The sequence below is a fragment of the Eulemur rufifrons genome, chromosome 7 (genome assembly GCF_041146395.1).
Source record: "Eulemur rufifrons isolate Redbay chromosome 7, OSU_ERuf_1, whole genome shotgun sequence".
Taxonomy (NCBI): domain Eukaryota; kingdom Metazoa; phylum Chordata; class Mammalia; order Primates; family Lemuridae; genus Eulemur; species Eulemur rufifrons.
In genome coordinates, this window is record NC_090989.1 from 200,640,989 (window position 1) to 200,667,364 (window position 26,376).

At 42.3% G+C, this 26,376-nt stretch overlaps 1 protein-coding gene across 1 annotated transcript in view; it reads right to left on the minus strand.

Annotated features, from left to right (window-relative positions):
* Nucleotides 1-1,392: 1,392 nt before the first annotated feature.
* LOC138385902 (MAP/microtubule affinity-regulating kinase 4-like) overlaps nucleotides 1,393-26,376 on the minus strand; it is a 57,728-nt gene continuing 32,744 nt past the window's right edge. The window contains exons 5-14 of the mRNA XM_069472088.1: nucleotides 23,922-23,970; nucleotides 21,162-21,227; nucleotides 16,961-17,031; nucleotides 13,046-13,102; nucleotides 9,833-10,069; nucleotides 9,176-9,295; nucleotides 8,828-8,924; nucleotides 8,395-8,507; nucleotides 7,539-7,582; nucleotides 1,393-1,822 (exon numbers count right to left, since the gene is read on the minus strand). Coding sequence (XP_069328189.1) covers nucleotides 1,393-1,822; nucleotides 7,539-7,582; nucleotides 8,395-8,507; nucleotides 8,828-8,924; nucleotides 9,176-9,295; nucleotides 9,833-10,069; nucleotides 13,046-13,102; nucleotides 16,961-17,031; nucleotides 21,162-21,227; nucleotides 23,922-23,970 — 1,284 coding nt within the window. The remainder of the gene's footprint in view (nucleotides 1,823-7,538; nucleotides 7,583-8,394; nucleotides 8,508-8,827; nucleotides 8,925-9,175; nucleotides 9,296-9,832; nucleotides 10,070-13,045; nucleotides 13,103-16,960; nucleotides 17,032-21,161; nucleotides 21,228-23,921; nucleotides 23,971-26,376) is intronic.

Consider the following 26,376-nt stretch of genomic DNA (forward strand, 5'->3'; position numbering starts at 1 on the left):
TTGAACAAAAGAAAACAGCAGCTGACATGACTATTTGTTTATGGGGGAGGGATGATGTCCTCCAAGCTACGCATAAAGTGAAGCCTATTCTAAGAGATGTCCCAGTTCAAGACTAAGTGGCAAAGTGAACATATAACATGAGCATACTGTGCTCTCAAACTGTTTCCAAAACACAGAGACATGTTTTAAATGAACTATTAAACTAAGATTAGGGGGACAGAAACTTGTCATTATATACCAGAGTATCCTATGTTGTTTTTAACTAGATACTTTGAAATCTTCTTACCTAAAGGACATTTACAAAGAATCCTTTATGAAGAGTCCTTTACCCTTTATAAAGAATTCTCAAAATCCCTAAAGGGTCAGCAGAGCTTTTATTAAAAAAAAAAAAAAAAACTTTTTGAAAAAATTGAACTGTTTAGAGACACAGAAAGAGTGACGGTGGCTGGGATTCTGCAGTTTCACCTGGCACAGACACCTACTGGACACAACTACCCACAGGAGTCTCACCAGGACAATATTCCTCAATTCCAGCTCAGCCATCACGTCCTTGGAATTCCAAAGGTGTAGTTTCTTTCATTTAAGGATAAGCAGACATTTAGAATTCTGATCTTATTCTTCCAGTGTCTTTCTCCAGAAATCCTTTTGAAGGACCGACACTTGGAGGGGACCAGGTTCTTCCTTTCCCTCACTTCCCATATCCAGACCAACCATGACATCTGGTTGGTGTCAGCTTCCCGCCAGCCTTTCAGCTGGCCCGTCCTCTCCACTTCTACTGCCAGGGTCTCAGTGCAGAGCCTCAGGCCTCATCTTCACTGGGCTTCTGCCTCTACCCCCACCTCCAACCTATCTGCTCAACTACCCAGAACTTCCTGAAAATTTAACTGGACCTTGTTGCTCATCTGCTCACCACCATTCTACAGCATGCTGAGTCTTCAGGATGAAGTTCAGACTCCTCTGCCTGACATGCAAGTCACAGGACCCCTGCCATCTCTCCAGGCTTTGCCTTCCATCATTTTTCCTGGAACTTGACCTGCTGGCCCTCCTGATGACGTGCAGTGCCTTGGTAAAGCACCAGGTCAGAAAACACTTGCAGGACCTATGTTGCCCTGTGCCTAAAGGGCTGGCATCTTTCCATTCACTCTTCCAAGTTCAACCAGAGGTCATCTCCTCCATCAAGGCTTCCCACATGCACCACCCCCCAAAAGAGAGTGAAATCACTTGTTGCTGTGAATTTAGGTCACGCACACCACATTGTATTGTAGTGACGCTTCCTTCCTGGAGCTCACTCAGAGCACAGCTATCATCTTGTCACTGTGCCCCCAGTGTCAGCAGAAAGCCTGCCAAAGCAGGTGCTCAGAAAATGTCCTGGTAACAGAGCAGATTAATAAACTAGCCGGTGGGATTCTGGTCGTCCCAGGCCTGGACTTTTTTAGTTGCATGACCTAACAGATGCCCTCTTTTATTTAAGCCTGTTTGGACTGGATTTTCTGCCGCCTGCAACAGAGAGTCAACAATTCTCTTTATGTTCAATGTGTTTACTTGAAAACAAGTACTACCACTTGACACTGACCTCCTCAGTTTGGTCCTTAGTTTACTGATGATATCGGAGCCTCCACTTGTGCTTTTCACCAACGATTTCCCTCGAACGGGAAGGCTCCTGATGGCAGGGCGATCATTACACATTGCGATTCGGTGTTCCTGTGCCTGCAGAGTGAAACCGTGCCAACTTGCTGGGGGTCGAGAGTTGGGTTGAGATGCGGTGGTCACAGAGTCATTATTTGTTTCTGCAGCAGCTGGTGGTGCTGGATTAGAATCCATGCTGCAGAGGTCAGAAAATTAGAGACTCTTACAAACACAGCATATGAAAATTCACAATCACAACATACCGTTTACGCGCAGTGGAGAAAATCAGGTATAATCAATACAGATCCAACTGGCATTTCACAGAACTTAGGAGTAATAGGTAAGATAAGTGGGAAAGGGTAGTAAAAGAATAGTATATAATGAGACAAAGCCTCCTAGAGTTTCAGGTAATAGTATATATATATTTTTAAGGACAACGTTAATGCTGGGAAATTGTAGGACAGAGACTGGCTAACTCTAGCTTTTCCCCTTTGCTTCCCCCTCAAATTGCTTACACACAGGGAACCATGCCGACAGGACAGAAACGAAGGATACACAGCCATACTTGATGAATAGGCAACTAAAAAGTTTTTGAAGCACACAAATGGTATGAATATAAAATTCCACGCGCTGAAAGCAAGTAGCAGAAGGGCAGGAACTTCTTACAGCCTTTGTTTGTGTGAGAGGGATGATGTCCTCCAAGCTGTGCATAAAATCATGCTTATTCTAAGAGATGTCTCAGTTCAAGTCTAAGTGGTAAAGTGAATATATGACATCAGCATAATGTGCTCTCAACATTTTCCCAAAACACACTGACCTCGTTTAAATGAACTATTATAATAAGGTTATGGGTATAGAAGCTAGCCGTAATTTCACACTGTATCCTCTGTTGTTTTAACAATATAGTTTAGAATCTTCTTACACAAAGGAAATTTACAAAGATTCCTTTATAAAGCACAGTCAAAATCTCTACAGGGTGAACAGAGCCTTTTTTTTTTTTTTTTTTTAAACCAAAAAACTTGTTAGAAAAAATTGAACTGTTTAGAGACACAGAAAGAGTGACAGTGGCTAGAAGTCTGCAGTTCCACCTGGCACAGACACCTACTGGACACAACTACCCACAGGAGTCTCACCAGGACAACAATATTCCTCAATTCCAGCTCAGCCATCACGTCCTTGGAATTCCAAAGGTGTAGTTTCTTTCATTTAAGGATAAGCAGACATTTAGAATTCTGATATTATTCTTCCAGTGTCTTTCTCCAGAAATCCTTTCGAAGGACCGACACTTGGAGGGGACCAGGTTCTTCCTTTCCCTCACTTCCCATATCCAGGCCAACCATGACATCTGGTTGGTGTCAGTTTCCCGCCAGCCTTTCAGCTGGCCCGTCCTCTCCACTTCTACTGCCAGGGTCTCAGTGCAGAGCCTCAGGCCTCATCTTCACTGGGCTCCCTCCCTCGGCCCTCCATATCCAGTCTATCCAACTCAATTGCCGAGAACTTCCTAAAAAATCAACTGGAGTTTGTCACTCATCTGCTCACAACCTTCGAGGGCATGTTGAGTCTTCAGGATCAAGTTTAGACTTCTCACCTTGGCGTGCAAGTCACACATCTTTGGGCCCCTGCAGTCTAATCTCTGCCTTCCATCATGCTCCTGAAACTTGACTTTCTGGCCCTCCTGGTGATGGGCAGTCCCTTGGTAAAGCACCAGGTCAGAAAACACTTGCTGAGGCTATTCTCTATGCCTGAAGGGCTGGCATCTTTCAACTCTTCGAAATTCATCCAGAGGTGATTTCCTCCATGAAGTCTTCCCTGATCCACCCTCCCAGTGAGAGTAAAATCACTTCTTGCTGTGATTTTAGTTCACGCATGCCACATTGTCTTCTTGTAGGGACACTTCCTTACTGGAGCTCCCTGTGAAAGCACAGCTATAGTCTTGTCAATGTGCCACCAGTGTCAGTGGGAAGCCTGACAAAGTAGGTGGTCAGTAAATGTTCTGATAGGACAGATCAACTAATAATGTAGCCACAGGGATTTCGATAACCCCAACATAAGAGAGACATGCCTTTGAAATAAATTACTCAAGAAGAGCTGCTTGGCCTTGCATTTCTGTTTGAGAATTCTGCCCTCTGCCTTGGAGAATGGCTCCAGAGAGTCAGAGAAGGACTGGAAACAAACGCCTTCAGTTTCCTTTGATTGCCACTCAGTATCACTTCTTTTCCTGTGCCAACAATACTTAAATATTGCTGTAGGGAAAGCAACTCTAGGACCCCGGGCGGCAGAAGAAGTTGACTCCACCCAAGACTTTTCCCAGTGACCTGGGCCAGCAACAGGCTCAGAGATACCCAGAGCCAGCTCACACAGACCATGGAGACAACCCCAGGCTTCGGTTCTAGCAGAGCCACGTGTAGGAAGACGTCAGGTGTAAACATGCAGAGATCAGCTGTGGAACGACCACAGAGCAGGCAAAACTGGAAAATGAACTCTGACTCTAGGCCTGGACTTTTTCAGTTGTATGCCCTAACTGATGCCCTTTTTTATTTTAGCCTGTTTGCATTGGGGTTTTCTGCCACCTGAAACAGAGAGTCCTAAGTGATTCAAGTCAGTGAAGAAACGCTGGGTTGTTCTCAATACATGCACACGGACTCACGTATCCAAGAGTACACATAGTTTTAAGGTACAAACAAATACGACTGTCTTCCATGCTCTACTATCTCTCAGGGCAGGTCAGGGGTCAAAAGAATTTATCCCCCTGCCCAGCTACTGACACTTTTTGCCAAAATAAGAAGCTTGGGTCAACGGATGCACCAAATAAAACAGGGGAGGAAGGGGAGGCACGAGTGGTTTAGCTTCTTCCCTGTGAATACAAATGGTCCCAAAGGCTCTGGAGAAAGAAAGGATTTTAGGCACCCACAGACCAAGGGGCTGCTCCGGCTGTTCCCATGCAGCACACTGCCAATGGCCAGATGGTGCAGGGAGACCTGGGAGGCACACAAGCATGGCAAGGAGGGGATGGACAGATGTCCCGCAGTGAAAAACTGATCCTCATCAAAGAGACCTTTCTAAGTAGGAAATGTAAGTCAGTATTTTGATTATAAATTATTAAATTTTTTGACATGCTAATTTTAAAGCCAAATATTACTTAAGAAATTTTATTCATGTTTCATCACAAGTTCTACATAGGAATTAGCAAAACAATTTGTTTTTCCGACTTCTACAGTAGGCCTACCACCTTGACGCAGGAAACAGTAAATGCAGCAAATATCCACTGAATTTTAAGTCTGTACAATCAAACTCACAAAAATTCTAATTATGACAGACAGCCCCAATATCACGATGGGCTCCATATTCTACAAGTTCATCAAGCTGGTTGTTATGAAAGTTTGAACAATGTTTTTCCCCCGATATGATGGTTCTATTGCACAGTCTAGATAAGCAATCTACATAAGCAAAACAGTAGCTGTATTACATGTAAATCTTAAAGAAATAGCAATGTATTTCTTAAAATTCAAGTTGCATGAAGTTGAGTTCCTATTAATCTTCTTAATTGTTTTGTATTGAGCAGTGATTATCTTTCTTAAAATCCTGATTGACTTAAAGTTACAAAAGGACAGGCACTGATGATTTGTTAGCTAGAACATCTAGCCCGTATCAGTCCATTCTGATACAAAATGTTTTGGCTGCCGATTGAAAGCATACTCAGTGATTGGGCAAAAGCAGACTTAAAAATGTAGTCCAGATGACACATGTGTTAACTGTCATGCTCCATCTCCGTGGCTCAGTGCAGCACAAGTGGCTACGTGGATAAAATAATAAAGCCACTTGACAATTTTTAAATTTTGCCAATCAGATCTCATACTTCAAAATTCTTTCAAAAGATCCTGTTGCGTTTTATCCTAACACCATCACGTTACTGCTTTGGGCCTCATGCAGATATCTAAAAGCACATGAAAAAGTGGGGCCGAGCGTCCCTGCTGTGTAGGTCCTTCAGCAACTTGAGAGATTAGGTATAGTTAGTGTAAACTAACAAAACTCTTCACATTCTTGCCTGAGCAGTTTATAATCAAGAATGAAGCTAAAATTTGTTGAGCACTGCCTGTCAGGCCTGTGCTCCGTGGTTTAAGACTCACTGTGTAACTACACCATCTGGACAGAATCATACCATTAACGACGTAATCAGACCTTCAAAAGCCTAAACCTAGTTGATGTCGACTGTCAGTCTGATGGTTGGGATCAGGCCATGTTTGGAAACGGGCAACAGAAGTAGAACAGCAGCATCGTGAGGATTCCCACAGAAAGTAGGCTGACCTGCAGCACGTCTGGTTTCAAGATGAGCCTTACTCAGAATTCCACCCAGAGGTGCTTGTGTCAAAGCAATGACTTGCCAAAACCTAGGCACCCTGGCCCCCAGACCAAGGATTAGTTGTATTTTTCCCTCACTAAGGGCTCAGTTAAAGCACATAGAACCTTTGGTTCAAACCTTTGCACAGTTTTTATCAGCTGTGATAGAATTCTGTATAAACACTCACATACAAAAAAGTCCAACATATTGAAGGCTGAAAAATGGAAATTAACGTGCTTCTTTCAGAAACTAACATAGGTCCCGACATACTGTAGCTCACTAGTATTTTCAATTAGTGACGAGGTAAGATGTATAGATCAAAGAGAAGAAGAGAAAGCAATCATCTGCCTGAGAAGTATTCTGTTCAGAGAAGGCGTCATGCATCCAATTGAAGACTCAAGCATCATTTTTTCAGAGACAGGGTCTTGCTCTGTTGCTCCAGCTAGGATGCTGTGGCATCGTCATAGCTCACTGCAACCTCAAACTCCTGGGCTCAAGTGGTCATCTCGCCTCAGCCTCTGTAGTGGCTGGGACTATAGGCCTGCACTGCTACGCCCAGCTAATTGTAGTTTCGGTAGAGATGGGGTTTTGCTCCTTCTCAGGCTGGTCTTCAACTCCTGACCTCAAGCAATCCTCCACCCTTGGCCTCCCAAGTGCCAGATTTACACATGTGAGCCACCACACACAGCTACGAGCATTATTTTTAAGGGTCAAACACTTGTCACACTGACTGCCTTTTCTGAAGGTAAAATATGACCACCAGTAGCTCAGCCCTCAAATCCAATTATTTACCACAGTCTTTCAATTCATTTTTTACACAGAAATAAAGGAAAACCCAGACATTATTACAGCTGTGGGCACTGTCTTATCAGTTTTGGCGCTGAGGCTCTGTTCAGCTAAAGATGAAGACCATACTTTCAAAAGCACAGTATTTCGATCATTCACGGTAAGGGAAACAAGGAGGCCCAGGTCAGGACCTGGAGGCATCAGCTTCAATAAGGAAGGTGTCTGCAGGGGGAACACAGACAGGAAATGACTCCAAAGAAATTAGAGAAGCCTTAAAAACTATTTAAAACTGAACACTCCCTCTCTCGACCTTGTTCTCTATGTCTCCCGGAGGTGTGGCTCCTGCCTCAGGTCCTCATCCTGCTCCCCCACCACCTCCCCGCCTTTGCTCAAGTTATTAATGTGCACGAAACAATCTCTATTTCCCTATTGGCTGTTCTACAATGAAACCATGGCTTACTTGCTATCTGCCTCCTCTAGGAAACCTCCCTGGTTTAACTCGATCCTTTTAATCATCATACACAGCCAGCCAGCCAGGAGGATGGTACCCAAGACAAGAATTTGGAATCCTAGTGTCTTGCTAAAAATTACCACTCAAATTTACCTTACCTTCAGAGAATACTTACTGTTATTATCTGAATTTTGATTTAAAAAGTAAGAAATGGAAATCCTTCCATTTCTCTTCTGAAAAAACAAATTTTCTTGAGAACAGGTAAAATTTTATACCTTTTTGACATTCTGAATCACTGAGTATCTATCATCTGTAGTTCTCTCACTGCAAACGTACCTATGCTGTCTTCCCACTCGCGTCCCACCAGGTCCCGTGTTATTCTATAAAAAAAAAAAAAGGGCATTTTTGTCTTAAACTACTTGGTAAGTACAGTACAAAGAGGAAAAAAAGAACTCATCTACAGAAACAGGAGTACTCAGTCTTTAAACTATGCTAAAACATCCACAGTAATGGCCAAAAGATCAGAAAAGGGAACAAGGACAGCAACCTCTACCCTCTCTTCTGGTAGAAAAGAACATGAAAAACAGCTAACGTAGGGCGACTATGATAATGGTTTATAATAATCAGTAAAGTAATAATTCACAGACTACTAAAAGCAAAGTTGTCGAGGTCACTGCTCAGCCTAACCCTAGCGAGAGAAAGACTGCTGCTTGAACTGGAATCATTAGCACGCAGCTAAGAGAAAATGAGAAAACCAACAAACCACAACACACACCCAAAGGGTTTCTTAGGAAACTAAAGTTCTCGTAACACACAGACTTCTCAGAAACAGTTCATTTGGAGAGATGTGGAATCACAGTGTTAAAAAATGACACCCACATACTCAGGCAAAAGGATTTTTCTCACTGCTGGAAAAAGTCACAAAAGCTTATGTATCTATGTTCTTCTTTTCAGGCTTTTTCAAATAATTTAAAATGTTCCATTTACTTATTAAGGCTTATTATTTTGAAGTTCCAATAATGGCTTATAATGGTCATAGGAGTTAGATTTGGTATTTGCAGGTAAATTTTAAAAATGATATATCAAATTCATTATACACATCTAAACAGTAAAAACTAAGAAACTACTAGTTTACATAAGCTGATCAGTTACATAAAGGGGATTTCAGCTCTTCCTCTCTGGTTACTCTTACCTCAACAGATTTTTGCAGTAAAAAGTTATAGGTGGCACTGATTTCATTGGGTCGTTGATGTTTCAGGGACTCCTCAATGTCTTGTTCTTGGTAGCCCATCTGCCGTAGCATCTCTAAAAGAGAAGGGTAAAATACAGTTTATGTGTTTTGTTTGGGTAAGAAATCATTCTGTTACAGGGTACAACGATTTTCTTTATAAGATCTAAAAGATCACACATTTTCTTACACAAATGAGCACTGGATTCTGAGTTACGGGGTGCTGCTGTAGATTTAGTTAAGTTTCTAAATATGACAGAACAGATAAGCTGATTCATTATATAACTTGGGCTTAACGTTCCATTATTCACATTTTAGGCACACGCATGGATCAGGAGAGAAATCTGTTACTTATGCAAGCACAGGCACACGCAAGCACGTACCACAGAGTACTTACCAATGCATTTTTCATCATTCATGTTCCTCTTGACCTCCCTGTATGGCACCAGTGGCTCCCTGTGTCCCATGTTGAGCCACTTGTCCTCCATAATTTTCTGAAAAGGTGAACTGTTCATTAGCAGCATAAAATAAAATAGTCCGATAATCGCAATATTTAGGAAACTTTATTTTCAACATTTCACTGACTGTAGTCCAAAGGGTAACTTAAATTTTTCTCAATGTCTCAACTCCTGCTTCAAATGTCCCAGGCAAATAAATATTCAGTATGCCCCACAAGCCAAGCTAAGTTCTAAAAATACTCTAAAAACTCTCCAAAGTTGTTACGTATTTCCACTTCTGTGATTACCTGGACAGAGCTTCTTGCAAGTGGGTTTATCACCAGTAAACCCCTCAGTAGTTTTTGGCACTGTCTGGAGACACAGGAGGGGATGTCATACTTGCCTCCTTTTATTTGTCTCATTACCTCCTGTGGGCAGGGAGAGAGGAAAGAAAACTAGTGAGTCAACTTTTAGGTTAAAAAACAACAGAAAACCCATGGAAACCCCTAAACTGATAGAACATTAAAAATATAAACCCATATAATTTTTTTTTTTTTTTTTTTTTTTTTTTTTGAGACAGAGTCTCCCTCTGTTGCCCAGGCTAGAGTGAGTGCCGTGGCATCAGCCTCGCTCACAGCAACCTCAAACTCCTGGGCTCAAGCGATCCTCCTGCCTCACCCTCCCGAGTAGCTGGGACTACAGGCATGCGCCACCATGCCCGGCTAATTTTTTCTATATATATTTTTAGCTGTCCATATAATTTCTTTCTATTTTTAGTAGAGATGGGGTCTCGCTCTTGCTCAGGCTGGTCTCGAACTCCTGAGCTCAAACGATCCGCCCACCTCGGCCTCCCAGAGTGCTAGGATTACAGGCGTGAGCCACCGCGCCCGGCCTAAACCCATATAATTTTATAAAACTGCTTCTAGTTTTGTGTACTACGTGGATGCAACAACCGCTTCCAATACCTTAAGATTGTCCCCTTTGAAAGGGAGGGTGCCGGTAACAAACATGTAAAGGAGGACTCCTAGACTCCAGACATCTGCAGAGGGGCCGTGGTATGGTTTTCTCCTCACAATTTCTGGTGCGACATAATACGGTGTCCCACAGTAGGTGGTCAGTGGAGTGCCCGGTGTAAACTGTGCACTGAGGCCAAAGTCTGCCAGTTTTATTTCTCCCTTGGCACTTAGGAGGAGATTCTCTGGCTAGAGGGAAAACATCAACAGAAATAAAATTTAACCAAAATATAATTAGAACTATGCACGATTAGGCATTTCATAAAGCAGCTTTTTGTAATGATATAAACGTAATATCCCCTAATTAATGAAATGAGAAAACATTTCTTCTAGAAGTAAAAAACAGGAGACAAATTTGAACTCCTAATTTTATCACATTAACAATCACTACCAGGCCGGGCGTGGTGGCTCACGCCTGTAATCCTAGCACTCTGGGAGGCCGAGGCGGGTGGATCGCTAGAGGTCAGGAGTTCGAGACCAGCCTGAGCAAGAGCGAGACCCCGTCTCTACTAAAAATAGAAAGAAATTATATGGACAACTAAAAATATATATAGAAAAAATGAGCCGGGCATGGTGGCGCATGCCTGTAGTCCCAGCTACTCGGGAGGCTGAGGCAGTAGGATCGCTTAAGCCCAGGAGTTTGAGGTTGCTGTGAGCTAGGCTGACGCCACGGCACTCACTCTAGCCCGGGCAACAGAGCGAGACTCTGTCTCAAAAAAAAAAAAAAAAAAAAAAAAAAAATCACTACCAGACACGAAGTGCTAGAATAATCATCATTAATTCGTATACTAATTTAAGTATCAACTGCCCCAAGATAAAGAAAAGTTTTGACAGGTTTTTTTCATTTGTTTGTTTTGTAGAGACAGGGTCTCGTTCTGTCACTGGGGCTAGAGTGCAATGGTGCAATCACAGCTCACTGCACTGCAACCTCCTGGGCTCAAGCAACCTTCTTGCCTCAGCCTGCCGAGTAGCTGGGACTGCAGGCGTGTGCCACCATGCCTGGCTAATTTTTAATGTTATTTTTCTTATGAGATAGGTTTCACTATGTTGCCCAGGCTGGTGTTGAACTCTTGGCCTCAAACAGTCCTCTTGCCTGTGCCTCCCCAAGTGCTGGGATTATGGGCAACCATGCCTGACCCTTTGGAAGATTTTTTACATGAAAAATAATCAGGGGCTTTTAAAAAAAACTGGGCACTTGATGAAGTTGATAGTCACATTTTACAAAAATTGCTACAAAGCTGTAAAATGGCTATCATTGGGGAAGGAAGACTCCCAAATCCCACTGAAGAGACAAATCACAGCCACTTCCATTTATTGCAACAAATATTTACTATGTAGCGACTACACAACAGATGTTATATTAGTGTCTGGACATATAATAAGCAAGACAGATAGGGCCCTGCCCTCAGGAGCTCACACTTCAGAAGGGGAGACGGAGAAAGACAAGCAGCTGCCCTGAGACCCTAGTGCTGTGTAACCGAGGAGGAACGGGGGCTGTCGGCCTGGACCTGAAAGGGAGGGGCTGCTTCCCAGAGGAGGCCATGTCGAAGCACAAGAAGGTGCAGCCGGTCATGATGCGTGTGTTGACGGGCGCTGTTTCAGGCAGAGTCCGAGAACACACAGGTGACAGAGACAGCGTGGGTTTCACTCAAGACACTGAAAGTGTGTGGGAGACAGAGTCAGGCAGAGATGGCTGGGGAGGATGGTCAGGGCCGAATCACAAAGGGCTGTACCCAACAGGTTTGGGTTTTCATCCTAAGGGCGATGGGAAGCCCCTGCAGAGTTGTTTAAGCAGAGAAATAACAATGTTACATGTGGTTTTAAAAGAGTCCATTCTGGGCGCAAGGTGGAAAACACACATGAGAAGAAGAGACAGGGAAAATTGGAAGCAGAGAACAGGCAGGAAACTAGAGTTACAATCAAGTATGAGGTGACGGCGTCTGGCCTGGGACAGTGTAACAGAGACAGGAAAGAGTGAGCGAGTGTAAGCAATAGTTAGACGACAGCAGCAGGAAAAGGACCTGGTCACTGAGTGGATGGCAAACCAGAGGGACACCTCAGGAACATTAGTCACGAGAAGGAGAAGTGAAGGTTCAAGTTCAGGAAGGAAGAGTTTAGGCTTTGAACTTGCTGTACCTGAGGTGCCTGAGGGACACTCTGGTGGAGAAAGACACCCCTTGGTCAGCTGGCCCCTGGACCCTGGGAGAGCCCTGTGGTTGCAAGAAGGGATTTGGGGTCATTGACACACAGGTGGCCACCGCAGCTAATGGAGGAACACGAAGCCACTGAGGGTGGGCTCGGAGAGGAATGAGCCAGTCAATGACAATCAGGTAAGGAGAGAGCAGGGGTGAGGAGCAAGCTAAGACTTAGAGTGTAGAAAATGTTTAGGGCAAAGACTGTGACTACGAAGAGAGGAAAAGGGTGTATCTGGAAGGGGACCTAAGGTGGAGAAGACTTTTGGTAAAAAGAAGCTATGCACTTGAGCATGTATAAACGCTGCTGGTGAGAAGCAAGCAGAGAGAGAGAGTGAATGACAAAATGGAGAGAAGGAGGCATCGGACAGCGCACAGCCCACGGAGGGAGAGAGGACCCGGAACACAGAGGTGGGGTCAGCAGAGGTGCCCGCTTTCCTGTAACACGAGGACAGGGAAGGATGCGTGCAGGTGCAGGTACTGATCCATACGAGGTTCTGCTGGAAGACTCAGGGAGTTTCTGCCTGGTGTCTCCATTTTCTCTGTGAAATAGGAAACCTCATCCTATGCCGGGGCGGAGGCTGTGAAAGAGTCTCAAATAGGCGCTGCTGTTAACAGGAGACAATGCTACCTGGAGAAGTAGAAAAGAATGCCAGGTGGCCCCGAGGACACTGTCCAGGCGTGACCACAAACTTCCGGAGGAAGCACCACACACATCCCTTTGGCGGTCTGATGACTGTCCCTCCAGAGATCAACCACCAGCACCTTAACTGAAATGTAAAATGCTTCTCATAAACTTCACTTTTATTTATTTCGAATGCTCTACTAGAACTTGATTGAAAGGATCCAATTATCATGAGATTTATTTTTGTTTCATTATGTATAATAACAAAATCTAATCTACGCCTCACTTGTGTGATGAGAGAACTGAACACGTACAGATAGAGCACACACTTAGGACGCTGGTACATACCTTCAGATCCCTGTGCGCCACAGACATCCTGTGGCAATACTCCACCGCCGAGACCACCTGAGTAAGGAGAGACGGAAGGGTCAGTTCGCACAGGTGCAGATGCATAATTAAGATGAAAGTAACTTCGTTAATGTTCACACATGCAAAACACTCAGTGAGCACCTCGATGTGTGGATTTCTAAAAGCAATTTCCTTATGCTTTGAACTTTTCAATCTGGAGAAATTCAGGCGTGAGGGCAAGAAGAGACAGGTGAGGATGTCGTTCCTGTTCTCTCCAGTTGTAACTGCAAGTGTCTTCGTGGACTCTTCCTGCTGACACTCCACTTGTTTTTGAGCCCAACACCAGGATGCAACCAACGGCCTGCATCTGGAGGACCAGGCTGCCCCCAGGCCCAGGGCCAGATGGCTCCGGTGCAACCTTCCCATGACTGTGTAACCAACTCAAAACCCAACTATGGAAGTTAATAGACTGACTTCACTCTCTGAGGGTCAGGTTCCTCTTCCTTAAAATGGAGGAATGAATGAATGTTGCATGTGAACTATGAAAAGGGCAATTTTGTGTGTGAACTATGAAAAGCACTGTTAATTAAACAATTGTTTTACTGAAATTTCACGTCTACTGCCAACTTTTTAAAAACAGTCTTCTTTTCTAACATTAAAGCTTTATATGCTCATTACAGAAACTTTAGGAAACATAGAAAAATATATACAAATATATGCCCATGTTACCATTAAAGGAGGACAGCATCTCTTGTTGTTTTGTATTTGCTTCTAGTCTTTTCTTTGGTATTTTGCATGTAAATTTATTAATATTAATTTTTCTATTTTTGAGACAGGGTCTTGCTATGTTGGCTCAGGCTGGTTTCAAATTCCTGAGCTCAAGCAATCTTCCCACCTCAGCCTCCTGGCTAGCTGGGCTTATAGGTGTGTGCCACGTTCTTAAGCTATGAGCAGTGACTTCTAAAGAAGGTTGAGAACCTGGATGTTGTCTAGGTTAAAATACGAATGTCAGCCTAATTCACTTGCAGTCATACATGAAAGAACAGAGGTACTAACATTACCAGCCCTCCAAGAAAGAGGTAAGCAAAAAAGATAGAGCCAGGAATCTATTCTTTTTCTCTGAAAAGAACAAGAGCTCAACCAAACGACTAAAATGGTGTAAGTAGTAACTGGGCTGGGAATGGTGAAGCAAAACCCACCTGCTCATGAATATGGAAAGAAGGGCCTATGATCCTTGTCATAAAGAGGAAAACTTTTTTTATTTAGTCAAAGAAATGATGACTTAAAAAGCTCCTGGAATGCACGGCAATTAGAAACAAAGAAAAGCAGAAGCACCAATATCACGGTTGTTTCTTCCAGGTCTAAAGGAGCTATCTTAGGCAAACAATGCAAGAAGGAGAAGGGATTACATTAATGCTAAGCACTGTAAATACAGCCATTAATTGTAAAAGCGCACGCACACTCACACACACCCCCCACATCTTCCCTGGTCCAACTAATAGGTTCTTCCAATAAAGGCTTCAGAATTTCTGTGGGGAATTTAAAATAAAAACCAGAACCTGGGCGCAGTGGCACATGCCTGTAGTCCCAGCTACTCAGGAGGCTGAGGTGAGTGGATCGCTTGAGCCCAGGAGTTTGAATCCAGCCTGGGCAACACAGTGAGACCCCGTCTCTTAACAAAACAAAGCCAAAACAACAAAAAACCCAGAGTAATTTCCTCAAGATTGAGTTGAGTAGAGGTCTAAGCCTTTCTGATGAACTGGATCCCACCAGGTGGCAGACGGGGCTGGGTAGAGATGGAAGAGAACCGAAGCTGTGGGGTTAAGCACCACACTGCTTCCTTGGAGAGGGTCTGGACACAGACATGCTCTTGCTGGCTGCCATTAGCCTTTCCTCACAGTCAATAAACCATGTTCACAGAAATGTTTGCAAGTCACAGTCATCGGAGTAGGAACGAAATTAAGTTAGTATAAGGCAAAAATATTGGCTAATTTATAAAAATGAAGAGTATAGTTATGAGAAGGGCCAGATTGGTTTTCTAGGAAACATCTGAGTTTCCTTTCATAGACCACAGTTCTAATCAAATATTAGAACTGGAAAGAACGACAGAATTCATCAACTAGAATTTCCTCTTTTTACAGCTAGAAAAAACTGAGGATCAGAGAAGTTAAAAGACAGTGAAAGGTACTTTCAACTTTGACATTTAATAGATTTTAATTCAAAGTACCATTAGGATTTCTTAAGCTTTTAAATTTAAGCAACAACGGAAGTTAAGAAACTTGGAAATGAGTCCTTAACTGTAAACATCCAACTAAGCAAATCAAAGGAGGCACTGTTCAGAGAAAACTGGAAAATCAGCTAAAAATACCTTTCCAAATGCAAAACTTGAAGTCTCCTACCTATCACGACAAACTTATACGTGAAGAAAATACAACCGTAAAATTCTGCAAGAAACGAGGCCCTACTGCCATTTCAATGTGGACCTTGTCACTGGGGCAGACAGAGTTCATTTAAAAGCAGGAAAGCACTTGCTCCTTTCCTTCGTCTCCATCAGGGGTTGGCAAATCAGGGCCCATATGGGCCACATCTGGCCCATCCCAATTTTCGCAAATAAAGCTTTACTGGAATACAGTCATGTTCATTCATTTGGTATTGTCTACAGTTGCTTCCATGCTGTAACAGGAGAGTTACATAGTTGCAACAGAGACCGTATGGACCACAAAGCCTTAATGTTCGCTATGTGGCCCTTTACATAAAGAGTTTGCTGATTCCTAGTCTAAATAATAGCACGACATAATGGTTACAGCTTTGAGGTTTAGACTCAGAGGGCCAGAGTCTCTGAATCTATGGAAGGTCTGCTACTTGACAGGCACTGAATTTTGGGCAAGTTATTTCCTCTTCTCATGCCTTAGTTGTCTTATGTGGAGCAAATGGGCATAATGCTTCTTAACTCACAAGGCTGCTGCAAGATTTACATTCGTGTAGGTAAAGTACTCATCCCAGTGTCTGGCTTGGTCAATCAATAATACTAACTATTACTAATAGAGACAGAAGAGTTAAGTCACCTTTATGCTTCAAACCTGATGATTAAAGCCCCTGTGTCCCTAAAGGCAATGTAAAGATAAGCAAAGAGGAAAATCACTAATTAATAGATTGAGTTCTATTTGGTTGGCTTCTATAAGACAAAACTAATAAATTTTGGGATTGTGCCATCCTTCTTGCTAAAAACTTTGAAATGGCTTTAATTAATGTAATCATAGATATTACATCTATAGCTCTAGATTTTTTTTTTTTTTTTTTTTTTTGAGACAGAGTCTCACTCTGTTGCCCAGGCTAGAGTGAGTGCCGTGGCGTCAGCCTAGCTCACAGCAACCTCAAACTCCTGGGCTCAAGCGATCCTCCTGTCTCAGCCTCCCGAGTAGCTGGGACTCCAGGCATGCACCACCCATGCCCAGCTTATTTTTTCTATATATATATTTTTTTTAGCTGTCCATATAATTTCTTTCTATTTTTAGTAGAGATGGGGTCTCACTCTTGCTCAGGCTGGTCTCGAACTCCTGCGCTCAAACGATCCGCCCACCTTGGCCTCCCAGAGTGCTAGGATTACAGGCATGAGCCACCGCGCCCGGCCTATAGCTCTAGATTTTTAAGGCTCAATAGTCAAAAGTGAAGAGTCAAAGAGCGAGATTCATGTTGACGTTACAAAGCTAGGAATAGAACCCATGGCTACCTCTAGCACAGTAGCACAGTACCTTAGGTACGAAGGGCACTTAATATGATTTTGTCCAGCTGAATGGCCAATGTCTGCCATCCAATGAGCCTTCTAAGCACTTACAGAGGCAAACACTTTTTGCTTCAGGGTCTAAGCCTGATAACTCTATTAAGTTAACAAACTAAAGATGCAATAATTCCTACCTGGCGAAACTTCTCCCTGGCCTCGTCCTCATACATTCTCCCCACCTCTTGTAAATAATCATATACATCACCTACAATTGAGAGAAATAAAGGTAAGCAGAAGGCCCACTCTGAACATTAATTTTCCCATCAATTGATAATGTGTCACTTTTAGCAATGCTCTCATTTTTAAATATAGGTATGAAGTTAGCCAGGAATATGTGGAATTTAAACTAAGCTGGTCTTAAGTTTAACCATAGGCATGTAAGTTCACTACTAACATCTTTAAACAGGAGAAAAGCCTTAAAATTAAATTCTCATGTGCTTCAATCATATAACTTTTATTTTAAAGGGCATGATGTGTTTTCAATATCCTTTAATAAAAAGTCAGTAATGAAAATTGAAAGTCAAAAGGATAAAGTCAGGTGTGTTAAAAGAGAAGTAGCAGTGAACACAGAAAAGTCCCTTTCCTCGTGGAGTTTGCATTCCAGTAGGGGGAGACAGACAATACACAAACCAATACACACTGTGTCAGAGGATAACAAGTGCTGTGGAGAAGTAGGGGAAAGAAACAGGTGGAGTGCATGAGAGTGCGTTTGTGTGTGTGCCAGAGTGTGTGTGTGCGAGAGTGTGTGTGTGTGTGTACATGGACTTGCCTGCTTCTGTTCTGCTGACTACTTGAGGGAGTGCACAAGGTAGTAATCTAGGGTAAGATTCTATAGCAAGTAACAAACAGCAAGGAGGCCATAGGGTTGGAGAAGCAGAGCAAGGGGAAGACAGGTAGTTGATGAGGCCAGGAAGAGCCCTGCAGGCCTTGGTAAGGACTCTGGCTTTACTCTAACAGCGATGAGAAGCAGAGAAGATGAAACTACTTAAAAATAGATCACTGGCTGTCGGGGGGAAGGGGGTCAGGATGAAGGGCAGCGACAGGGAGACCAGTTGGGAGACTAGTCCAATAACGGAGCCAAGCATGACAGCAACTGGGACGAGAGAGCAAAGTGCAGTGCTGGTGAGAAGTGGGGGCTCAGGACACAGTGGGGGTGCAGTCAACAGAACTCTTGGATGAACATCTTGGTGGCAGTTTACACAATATTAATTCTTTGAGGAAGAGAGGTGACATTTTGAGGAATGTACTATTAGTACTGTCAACTGCTTACCAATTTAGAATAAAGAAACACCACCTCTGAAATCAACAGAAAAGAATACTGCTTTAGAAAATTAGATATCAACTCTTTCTGGGAAAGAACATGTGCGTAATTCACACACATGACAAATATCTCCATCACCTTTGTGACAACATTCCACTAAAACATTCTTGTAGTTGAATTATACATTAATGTCTCTTAACCGTAACTCTGCATAAATAAATTTTAAATAATGGATAAGCATAAAGATTTTTATATTATCATTTGATTGCAAAATGATCTTTTAAAAGGCATTACATACTGTCTATTCATTTAACTATGTTGAATTATGAAGTCAACTGTCAGCTCACTAAAATGTCAACATTTCCTAAGCAAATGGCCTTTCTATTTGCAGAGATGTACACAATGTCAAAACCAGTGGTTAATAAGTGAAAACAACTAAAGATGTGTGCAATCACACAGAAAACACTTTTGACTTTAAAAAATTAATGTATTAAGATCACTGGCTGTTGTATACTAACATAGACAAAGCCCAAGTGTGTCAATATAATTTTAAAATAGTTTTTCTAACTCCAAATGCAATATAAGCTGGTTAAGAGATTTCTGGAACCATAAAGTCACACTCATAATCACTAAGGTATACATCAGGAGTTCAACTTTTAAACCAGGAATTCAACCTAAATCTTTTAATTCTTTATTAAAAATGTATTAACACTCCGATTAAGTAACTGAAATGAAAATCTCTAAGGCTATTTACTGGGGGGGGGGGGGGGGGGCGCGGAAAACAAGCAATGGTTCCCCTGCCCAGGTCAGGGAACAGGTAGCTAGATGGGTGCTGGACAGCACAGTTCAGAGAGTCCTTAGTTCTACTTCAGGTTCTGTAACTACAGAGCTATGGAACCCTTGGCATAGAACGATGTGAGCTTTAGTTTCATCTGTAAAACTTAGAAAGTTGCCCTAGATAATGTCTAAGACTCAGAGTCTCTAAGTCGCAAGTTCTAGGATTCTATCAAATGAAAAGGTACAAGCCTGGAGGGCGATGGGTAGTCAGTTTAATGAAACTTTTCACAAGGGCGAGCACAACAGTAACCCAGATGTCCTGGGGATGGACAGTGTTTGGTTGAGCTCAATACAGCAAATGGCCCAAGACAATAAACCACCACCACCATCCATTAAATGCTGTTATAATGCTGCACAACGCACGGAGACCTCTGGGAGGGCTAGGTCACCAAGCCCACTGTGAAGCTCAGTGTGACATGATACTTGTCAGGTCAATGAGGGCCACTGGCTGGTTTTATCCCATGTCTGTCTTTTCCAAAGCCTGTCCTCTTTCTATTAAACCTGAATGCTTCTCAGATCTTTTTGTCTTGTCCCTACATGAGTAATCTCTATGACCTGGGTACGTAAAATAGACAGGAAGAGAAAGCAATGACAGACTACCTCTGACAAACCAGACAGGCTACCTGTTGTCAGAGGCTGGGGATCCAGGCCAGGCAGTGAGCCCACAGTCAGGCTGCCCAGCCTCCATTTCCTCAAGGGTGAAAGCCCATCACTCACAGCCCGGCCACACCATGGAGTCCTTGTGGAAGTCAAAGGAGATCAGGTAAGAGAAAGCACTTTCTACACTGCAGAGGCCCACGCCGTAAGAAGGTTATAAACATCACTCTATGGTGTCTGCCTGGGAGATGAGTAGCAAGGCTTAGAACTCCATATCGATTTCTTGGCTCCGCAATTAACCTTCAGTGCTTCCTACAACACCTGAAGTTTGAAAATCCCAACCAGATTCCCAAACTACACATTTAAAACATAAAATACACAACTAATAGTTAATTAGGACTATGAAAACGTGGTGTCAGAGGTGTGCCTACTAAAACCTGTTCTTTCTCACAACAGGTTTACAGTCTCTTATTGAATGGCAAACTCACTACAATGGAGCCATGATGTAACGTTCTGTCTCCAGGTTTTACAACGTGGACCAAAATACCAACTAACGATAAAATAAAACTACTCTACTGTAGAGTTCGACAGAAGGCACGCCCAATAGTTTATAATTTCATGCATCTAATTCTTATTTGTTGAGTATCTGCTCTGTGCCAGGCACTGTGCCAGAGGCAGGGGACACAGAAAGATAAACAAAAAAGCTTCTGCCCTCCACAGACAATGAAACTACATGTGGCCCACAAACTACAAGCCCAGCCCAACCTCAACCATAAGATGAGAATCTTTATAAAAGAGAGAAGCTATACATGTGCATTTCAGAAAATGTCTACATTTTTTACAACCTTATAGGCAAATAGTGACCAATCTTTATTTTAAGGAAAACCTAGTCCTATACACTGTTAACCGTCATCTGTGGCCTGAGAAAAGAGGGCCATCAATGACATATTAAAATCTGATAAAGAGAAGCATCTAAGCCACAACACACGTTTACTTCAAACAGACTAATGCATTAACACATTTTAAAATCCAAATACTTGGGATAAACAAAATGTGTGTGTCCCACCCATAATGGAACACTATTCAGCCTTAGAAAGGGAGGACATTCTGAAACATGCCACAACATGGATGAACCTTGAAGACCTTAAGCTGAGTGAAACGCGCCAGTCCCAAAAGGACAAGTGCTGCGATCCCTACGTGAGGTCCCCACAGCAGTCAAACTCACACAGGCAGATAGAACGGTGGTTGCCAGGAGCTGGGGGAGGGGTGAGTGGTTAACTTTGGCAAGATGAAAAAGTTCTGGAGAGGGATGGTGGGGAGGGCTGCAAAGCAATGTGAACACACTTAAAGCCACTGAACTGTACACTAGAATGGTTACAATAGTAAATTTTATGTGATGTGTATTTTCCACAACAAAAATCCAGGGTCTTGGCTTGTATCAATTAACAAAGCTAATAGGGAAACACTTAATGGCAACCCATAGAATTGCTAAGAGTCAGCTTTTTGGACTCTCATCCTAGTCTTTTATGACTCTGGATGTTAAATGAAACCTTAACAATTATATGGGCAGTGTGCTTGTGTATTCTTTTAAAAGGGAAGAAACAAGAAAACCCCAATATGTAATATATAAATGTTCTTACCATGACAGGCATATTCCATAATGAGGTATATGCTGGTCCCGCTGTTGATGACCTCATACAGTTGCACTGGGGGAGGGGAGAGGATACAGGAGAGAAAGAAACAAACGTCTGTATGCACAAGCCATGCACATATAAACTGTAACTATCAAAAGCAACTGTTTCCCTGTTAAAGATTTTAACAGCTGGCCCTCTCAAAAATGCTTTCAGGGAATTTTAGCAAATACTACACAACAGAAAAGTTTTTATAAAAGCATGGAATTCCATAAAAATGAAGATCATTTCTGGGTACTCAGTGAGACTTCAGGATGCGTTCGGCAGTCGAGCAAGGGCTATCTGTGCTTGCTTCTTCCTCTGTCGTCGCTGTCAGTGCCCTTTATTTGCTTCTTGGCTACCTGCCCTCCCACCAGCTCACCCTCTGCGCCTGAGGAAAAGTGGTCTCATTTCTCACAACCTGCAGCAATCGCTCAGATCTACTCGACTCCTATAACTGGACATCCATTCACTTGTCATTATGGCTTTAAGGATATAATTCCACCTCAGACCCTTGTTGCTTGGAAAACTTACCACAACTCCCAAAGAACAAGTTTCCTTTATTACTATTCTGAAGCCAGAGAGGAAAGAAAGTAGAATGCATTATACTGCAATTAACCGGAAAAATTTATTTTCTTCAGGAATGATTTTTAGTAGGTCAGTGTGATTTTGCTACAGCAGTCCCTTTGTAACCAATAAAACTATTTCTCTTGCTGCTGATTCATAAAACTGTAACACATCAATTGGGAAGATACACATTTTTAAATGAAACTGAAGCAAATCTCTCAGGCTACCAAGTGACCACTGTGCATATCTACTTGATTGTGTTAATACTTACTTTAAAATGAAATTTACAGAAAAAGGCAGGGGGCACACTAGTCTTTTATATTCACGTGATTTTCTGAGGATTTATTTACTAGAGTATTAGGCCAAACAAGTGCCTCACATGGTGATCAATAAATGTTTGACGAACTCATGAATAAAACCATCAGTCCATTCCTTAGACTCTGATATGTTCAAATTGCCAAGAAAAACCATTTAAGAAAGTTAAGGCATACGTGGCTGCTGAACAGCATAAAAATAAAATCTTTCTAATATTCCAATGCACATTTTGGCTCTTCAGGGAAGACTATTTTAACGCAAAATGAATTTTTAAAAATTTCAGTCTATTATCAAAGATATGCCATTTAGTAAGTAAAGAACTCTAACTGGGGTATAACTGAAGTAATTAAGGGACAAAATAAATATGTTTACGTTAGCTAGTCCTAGGCAGTAGTGATAAAGTTTTCTGGTGAAAAGTTGGAATTTGAAATCCAGAGTTGGCTGGCTGGCTGGCCCAAAGGGTTGAAAGAAAAAGCAGAGAAAGGAGGTTTTCTTCCTGCTATTCTATTCCTCGTATCATCCTGTTCTTCAAACATCCTGTATTTCACTGATTCTGAGATCTCTATTTTAATTACTATCCCTGATACTAGGATGATGGCTTGGTAGCATTTTCCTTTATAGTAGTATATAAAAAAATGATGCCTTTTAAATGATGGTGGCTTAGATTTGATGAAACAGAGCCTAAGCCTTTTGTTAAAGTATACAATCAAAACCAGCAGTTCTGTGTAAAAGCTTTTTCCTGCCTGTGTTTCCATGTTATTCTTATATTCCACGTGCCTCAAGTACTCTTGGTAGGCTAACTTTAACACTGAACATTACCCCTCTCATTTCCTACAACTTACGTGGATACTAAACTTATATGGACTATCTTAAGAGTGATTTCACTCTTGAAATACTCTTTGTAGATTGTAGGAGCTATCACTGACATATAAAATACATTTTGAGATATATGTTATATATAAAGCAGTTAAATAATTTAAAAAGAGCCTTATTGTGATATATGTGGGATCAAAAGTTTCAATTGGGTATATATAGTGTAGGGTCAGTATTGAGTAATTTGTATATGTTCATTTTGTTCTTATAATTACTATGAGGGGAGGTACTTCCTCATCTTTAAACCGACCTCATAGCACCTAACACAGAGTTATACACACAGAGGGCACATGAAACAAACCTTTGCTTTATGAAAGAATTCCTGTCAAAATCCCTTTCAATAGCAAGTATCCCATCCTTTAAATATGATTCAGTGTACAAGTATTTTCTCTGGAACTTAGTCACAGCACAAAGTATTATACCCTTGAAAATATTAATTCTTTCTTTTTTTCTTTTTTTAGAGAAAGAGAGAGAGAGAGAGAGGGGGAGAGATTTATTTTTAAGGAGTCGGCTCATGAAATCGTGGTAGCTAGCAAGTCCAAAATCTGCAAGGCAGGCTGGAGATCCAGGAAAAAAACTGATGTTGCAGCCTTGAGTGAGAAGACAGTCTGGAGGCAGAATTCCCAAAAATATTAATTCTGACTTCCTATAATTCCCTTCTCTCTACTAATGAAATATAATTATATTTTCTAATATATTAAAGAATCAGAAAATTATAGTTATGATTATAGATGTTTCTACTGCATTAAAGCTTTAAATTTAAATGTTTAACACCTAAGCTTTTAAACCCCTCTTCAGTAATTTCAAAAAGCTAATACAAATGATCAAAAGTTTGGATATGTATTCTATTCCCCTATCTGGGGTAGGGGAAGGGAAAGAATCTCTTTCTACCATTTCTTGAATACATATTTATCTTTATGGCATGCTTTCAACAATGCATTTAGACCCAAAAGTATTCTAAAAAGCAGAAAGTACCTATATGTGGATGATGCAGCATCGTCATAATTTTTATCTCTTGGTCGATCTAAAAAACAAAACAAAACAACCCCCCAATATAAGTTATTAAATATTATATTCCACTATTGCAATATAATTGTAAATTCTCTTAGGTAATAAATTTATCGATAATGTTTATTATTCCATATCTAAGACTAATATCAAAGTCTAGAGTCACTTTCAAGTAGCTTTATAAATTATTACCAAATACTTCCATTTCTGAAAAACAGCAGAGGTCTCAAAGAGGGAAGGTGCCACACCCTGACTTTCATTTTGCTATCTTGAAAACATAAGATTAGACTTGGGCAAGAACAGTTTTCTTATGATTAAATTTAGTCTGATTCACTATCTACACCAAATAATTCTATGAGAATATTTGGAACAAAACCACCGTGCGAAACCCTCACTGTAGATGACAGGTGATTTAGCACTGAGGGCTGTGATAGTCTGTTACATTAGTGACCCTAATGAGTCATGCCTCACATGTCCATGCTTTTGTGGAGTGCCTCTTTCATACTAACAGGTGTGGCCATGTGGCATGTTTGGGCCAGCGGGGCATTAGCAAATTCAAAGCAAGCAGAGGCTGGGTAAGATGTTAGGCATCGCGGGGCTTGCTCTCTTGCAGCAGTGTAAAGAAGCTGGTCGAGCCTCTGTGAGGATGAAGGGTAGTATGTAGGCAGAGGGACCCACTGTCCTGATTGCAACCAGCCCCTGCCAGCCCACCAGCTGAATGCAGCCACACAAGTGAACCCAGGGGAGACCTTACGAAGAATCGCCCTGCCAAGGCCAGCAGAGGGGCCCGGCCATCCCACAGAGTAAGGAGAAATATCAAATTGTTGTTGTATATTCACATGTTATAAATTCAGAGAAGGGTCATATTATCGTGGCCTGGGTTAATATGACCTCGAAAAACTACAAGATTATAGAGGCCACTTTATTCAACTCCCTTGCGAACAAGAGGATGCCAGGGAAAGAAAGAAAAAGATCTTCCAAGGCCCTGCTCTCTTTCTATGGGGAATTTGGCCAGAATTTGACCCGGGATAGTACCACCCACAGGAGGCAAGGGCTGGGAAAAGCCTTGAGAGGGAGGAGCAGCTGGCCCCGTGCAAAGGAAGCTGGTGAGAGATCACAGGACTGTTGCGGCACTTGTCCCTAGCCACTGGGTCTCACCTAGAATTGAATCAGCAGCTCAGGGGAGATGGACATGGGTGGGATTTGACAGACCTAAGCTATGAACCTGGGCTCAGAACTTAAGAGCGTGGCATCGGATGAATAACCTTTCCTGTCTAAAATACTGGCTCATTTTTAAAGGCAGGAGCACTTTTATCTCCAACCTAAATACTCCCCTTGCCATTGTGGTCGCTCCCACATTTTGTGTTCTGAGATGACGGCCACCCACATCCCTGATAACCATCAGCCTTGAGTTCTTTTCTAGCTTCCCTCTGTCAAGCTACCACAAAAATCCTGTTTTCCAATCCGTTGTAGTTGAGTTGGTAGTTTTAATCTGGATCTCCCAATTACTTTCACTAATTGGGAATTTCTAATTTTCTAATTGCTAAATTAGAAAATCTCCAATTTGGATACCGTATCAATATAGCTCAGGATACTGCACTTAAGAGTGACACGCCAACCACGGCCACGACAACCCTGCAGCATGTGGCCTCTGCTTACCCTCCAGCACCAGCTCTGGTCACCCCAACCCCTTCCACTTACTAGAACACATTCATACTAAGTTCTTTTAAATCTCTCCTCCCTTGTCATCCTTGAGGTCTCAGGCAGAATCTCTGGAAACTTATCTAAGTCGGTCTCCTTTGTTTTACGTCATAGCCGTCTGTTCACTTCTCCCCTAGAATGTCTTTTAAGTTGTGATGATACATTTTTGTGCACCTTTTATTATCACCTTGTCATGCACACGGAGCATGCCTGTCTTCCTTCGCTACACCTAAAACCAAGCCTGGCACACAACAGGAATGCCTTTGTTTGATAAAGGCCTGCAAGAAAGCCGTCACTACCAAGAAGCCTGGTTTGAGCCAGCCTCCTAAGCATCCTACTGACCACACTGCTTTTAAATCTGCACAGCAAAATGCTTGTCACAGAGTTATCATAGTTCTGATGGCTGAAGAGCAGGTCAAATGAAGGCAATCATTTTAAATCCCTACTAGCAGTGCAGTGGAATTGAACCAAAGTGAATTAGAGCCAAAGAGCAGGAAAAAGATGGGCTCTGACAGGAATTTAAGGAAGGGAGAGCTCACTTCTGCCGCAGACAGCAGGCACCGTGGAGGTACTAGATTTATGCAGGACTTAAAAAAGGATGTCCACAGTTGAAAGTGCGGTACAAGTGCTCTGTGTATGTGAGCAAGGATGGGGAGGTGCAAGCAATTAAGGCATTTAAGGAAGACCAGGACCAAGTGACCCCTTCTGGCCAGGGCAGTGT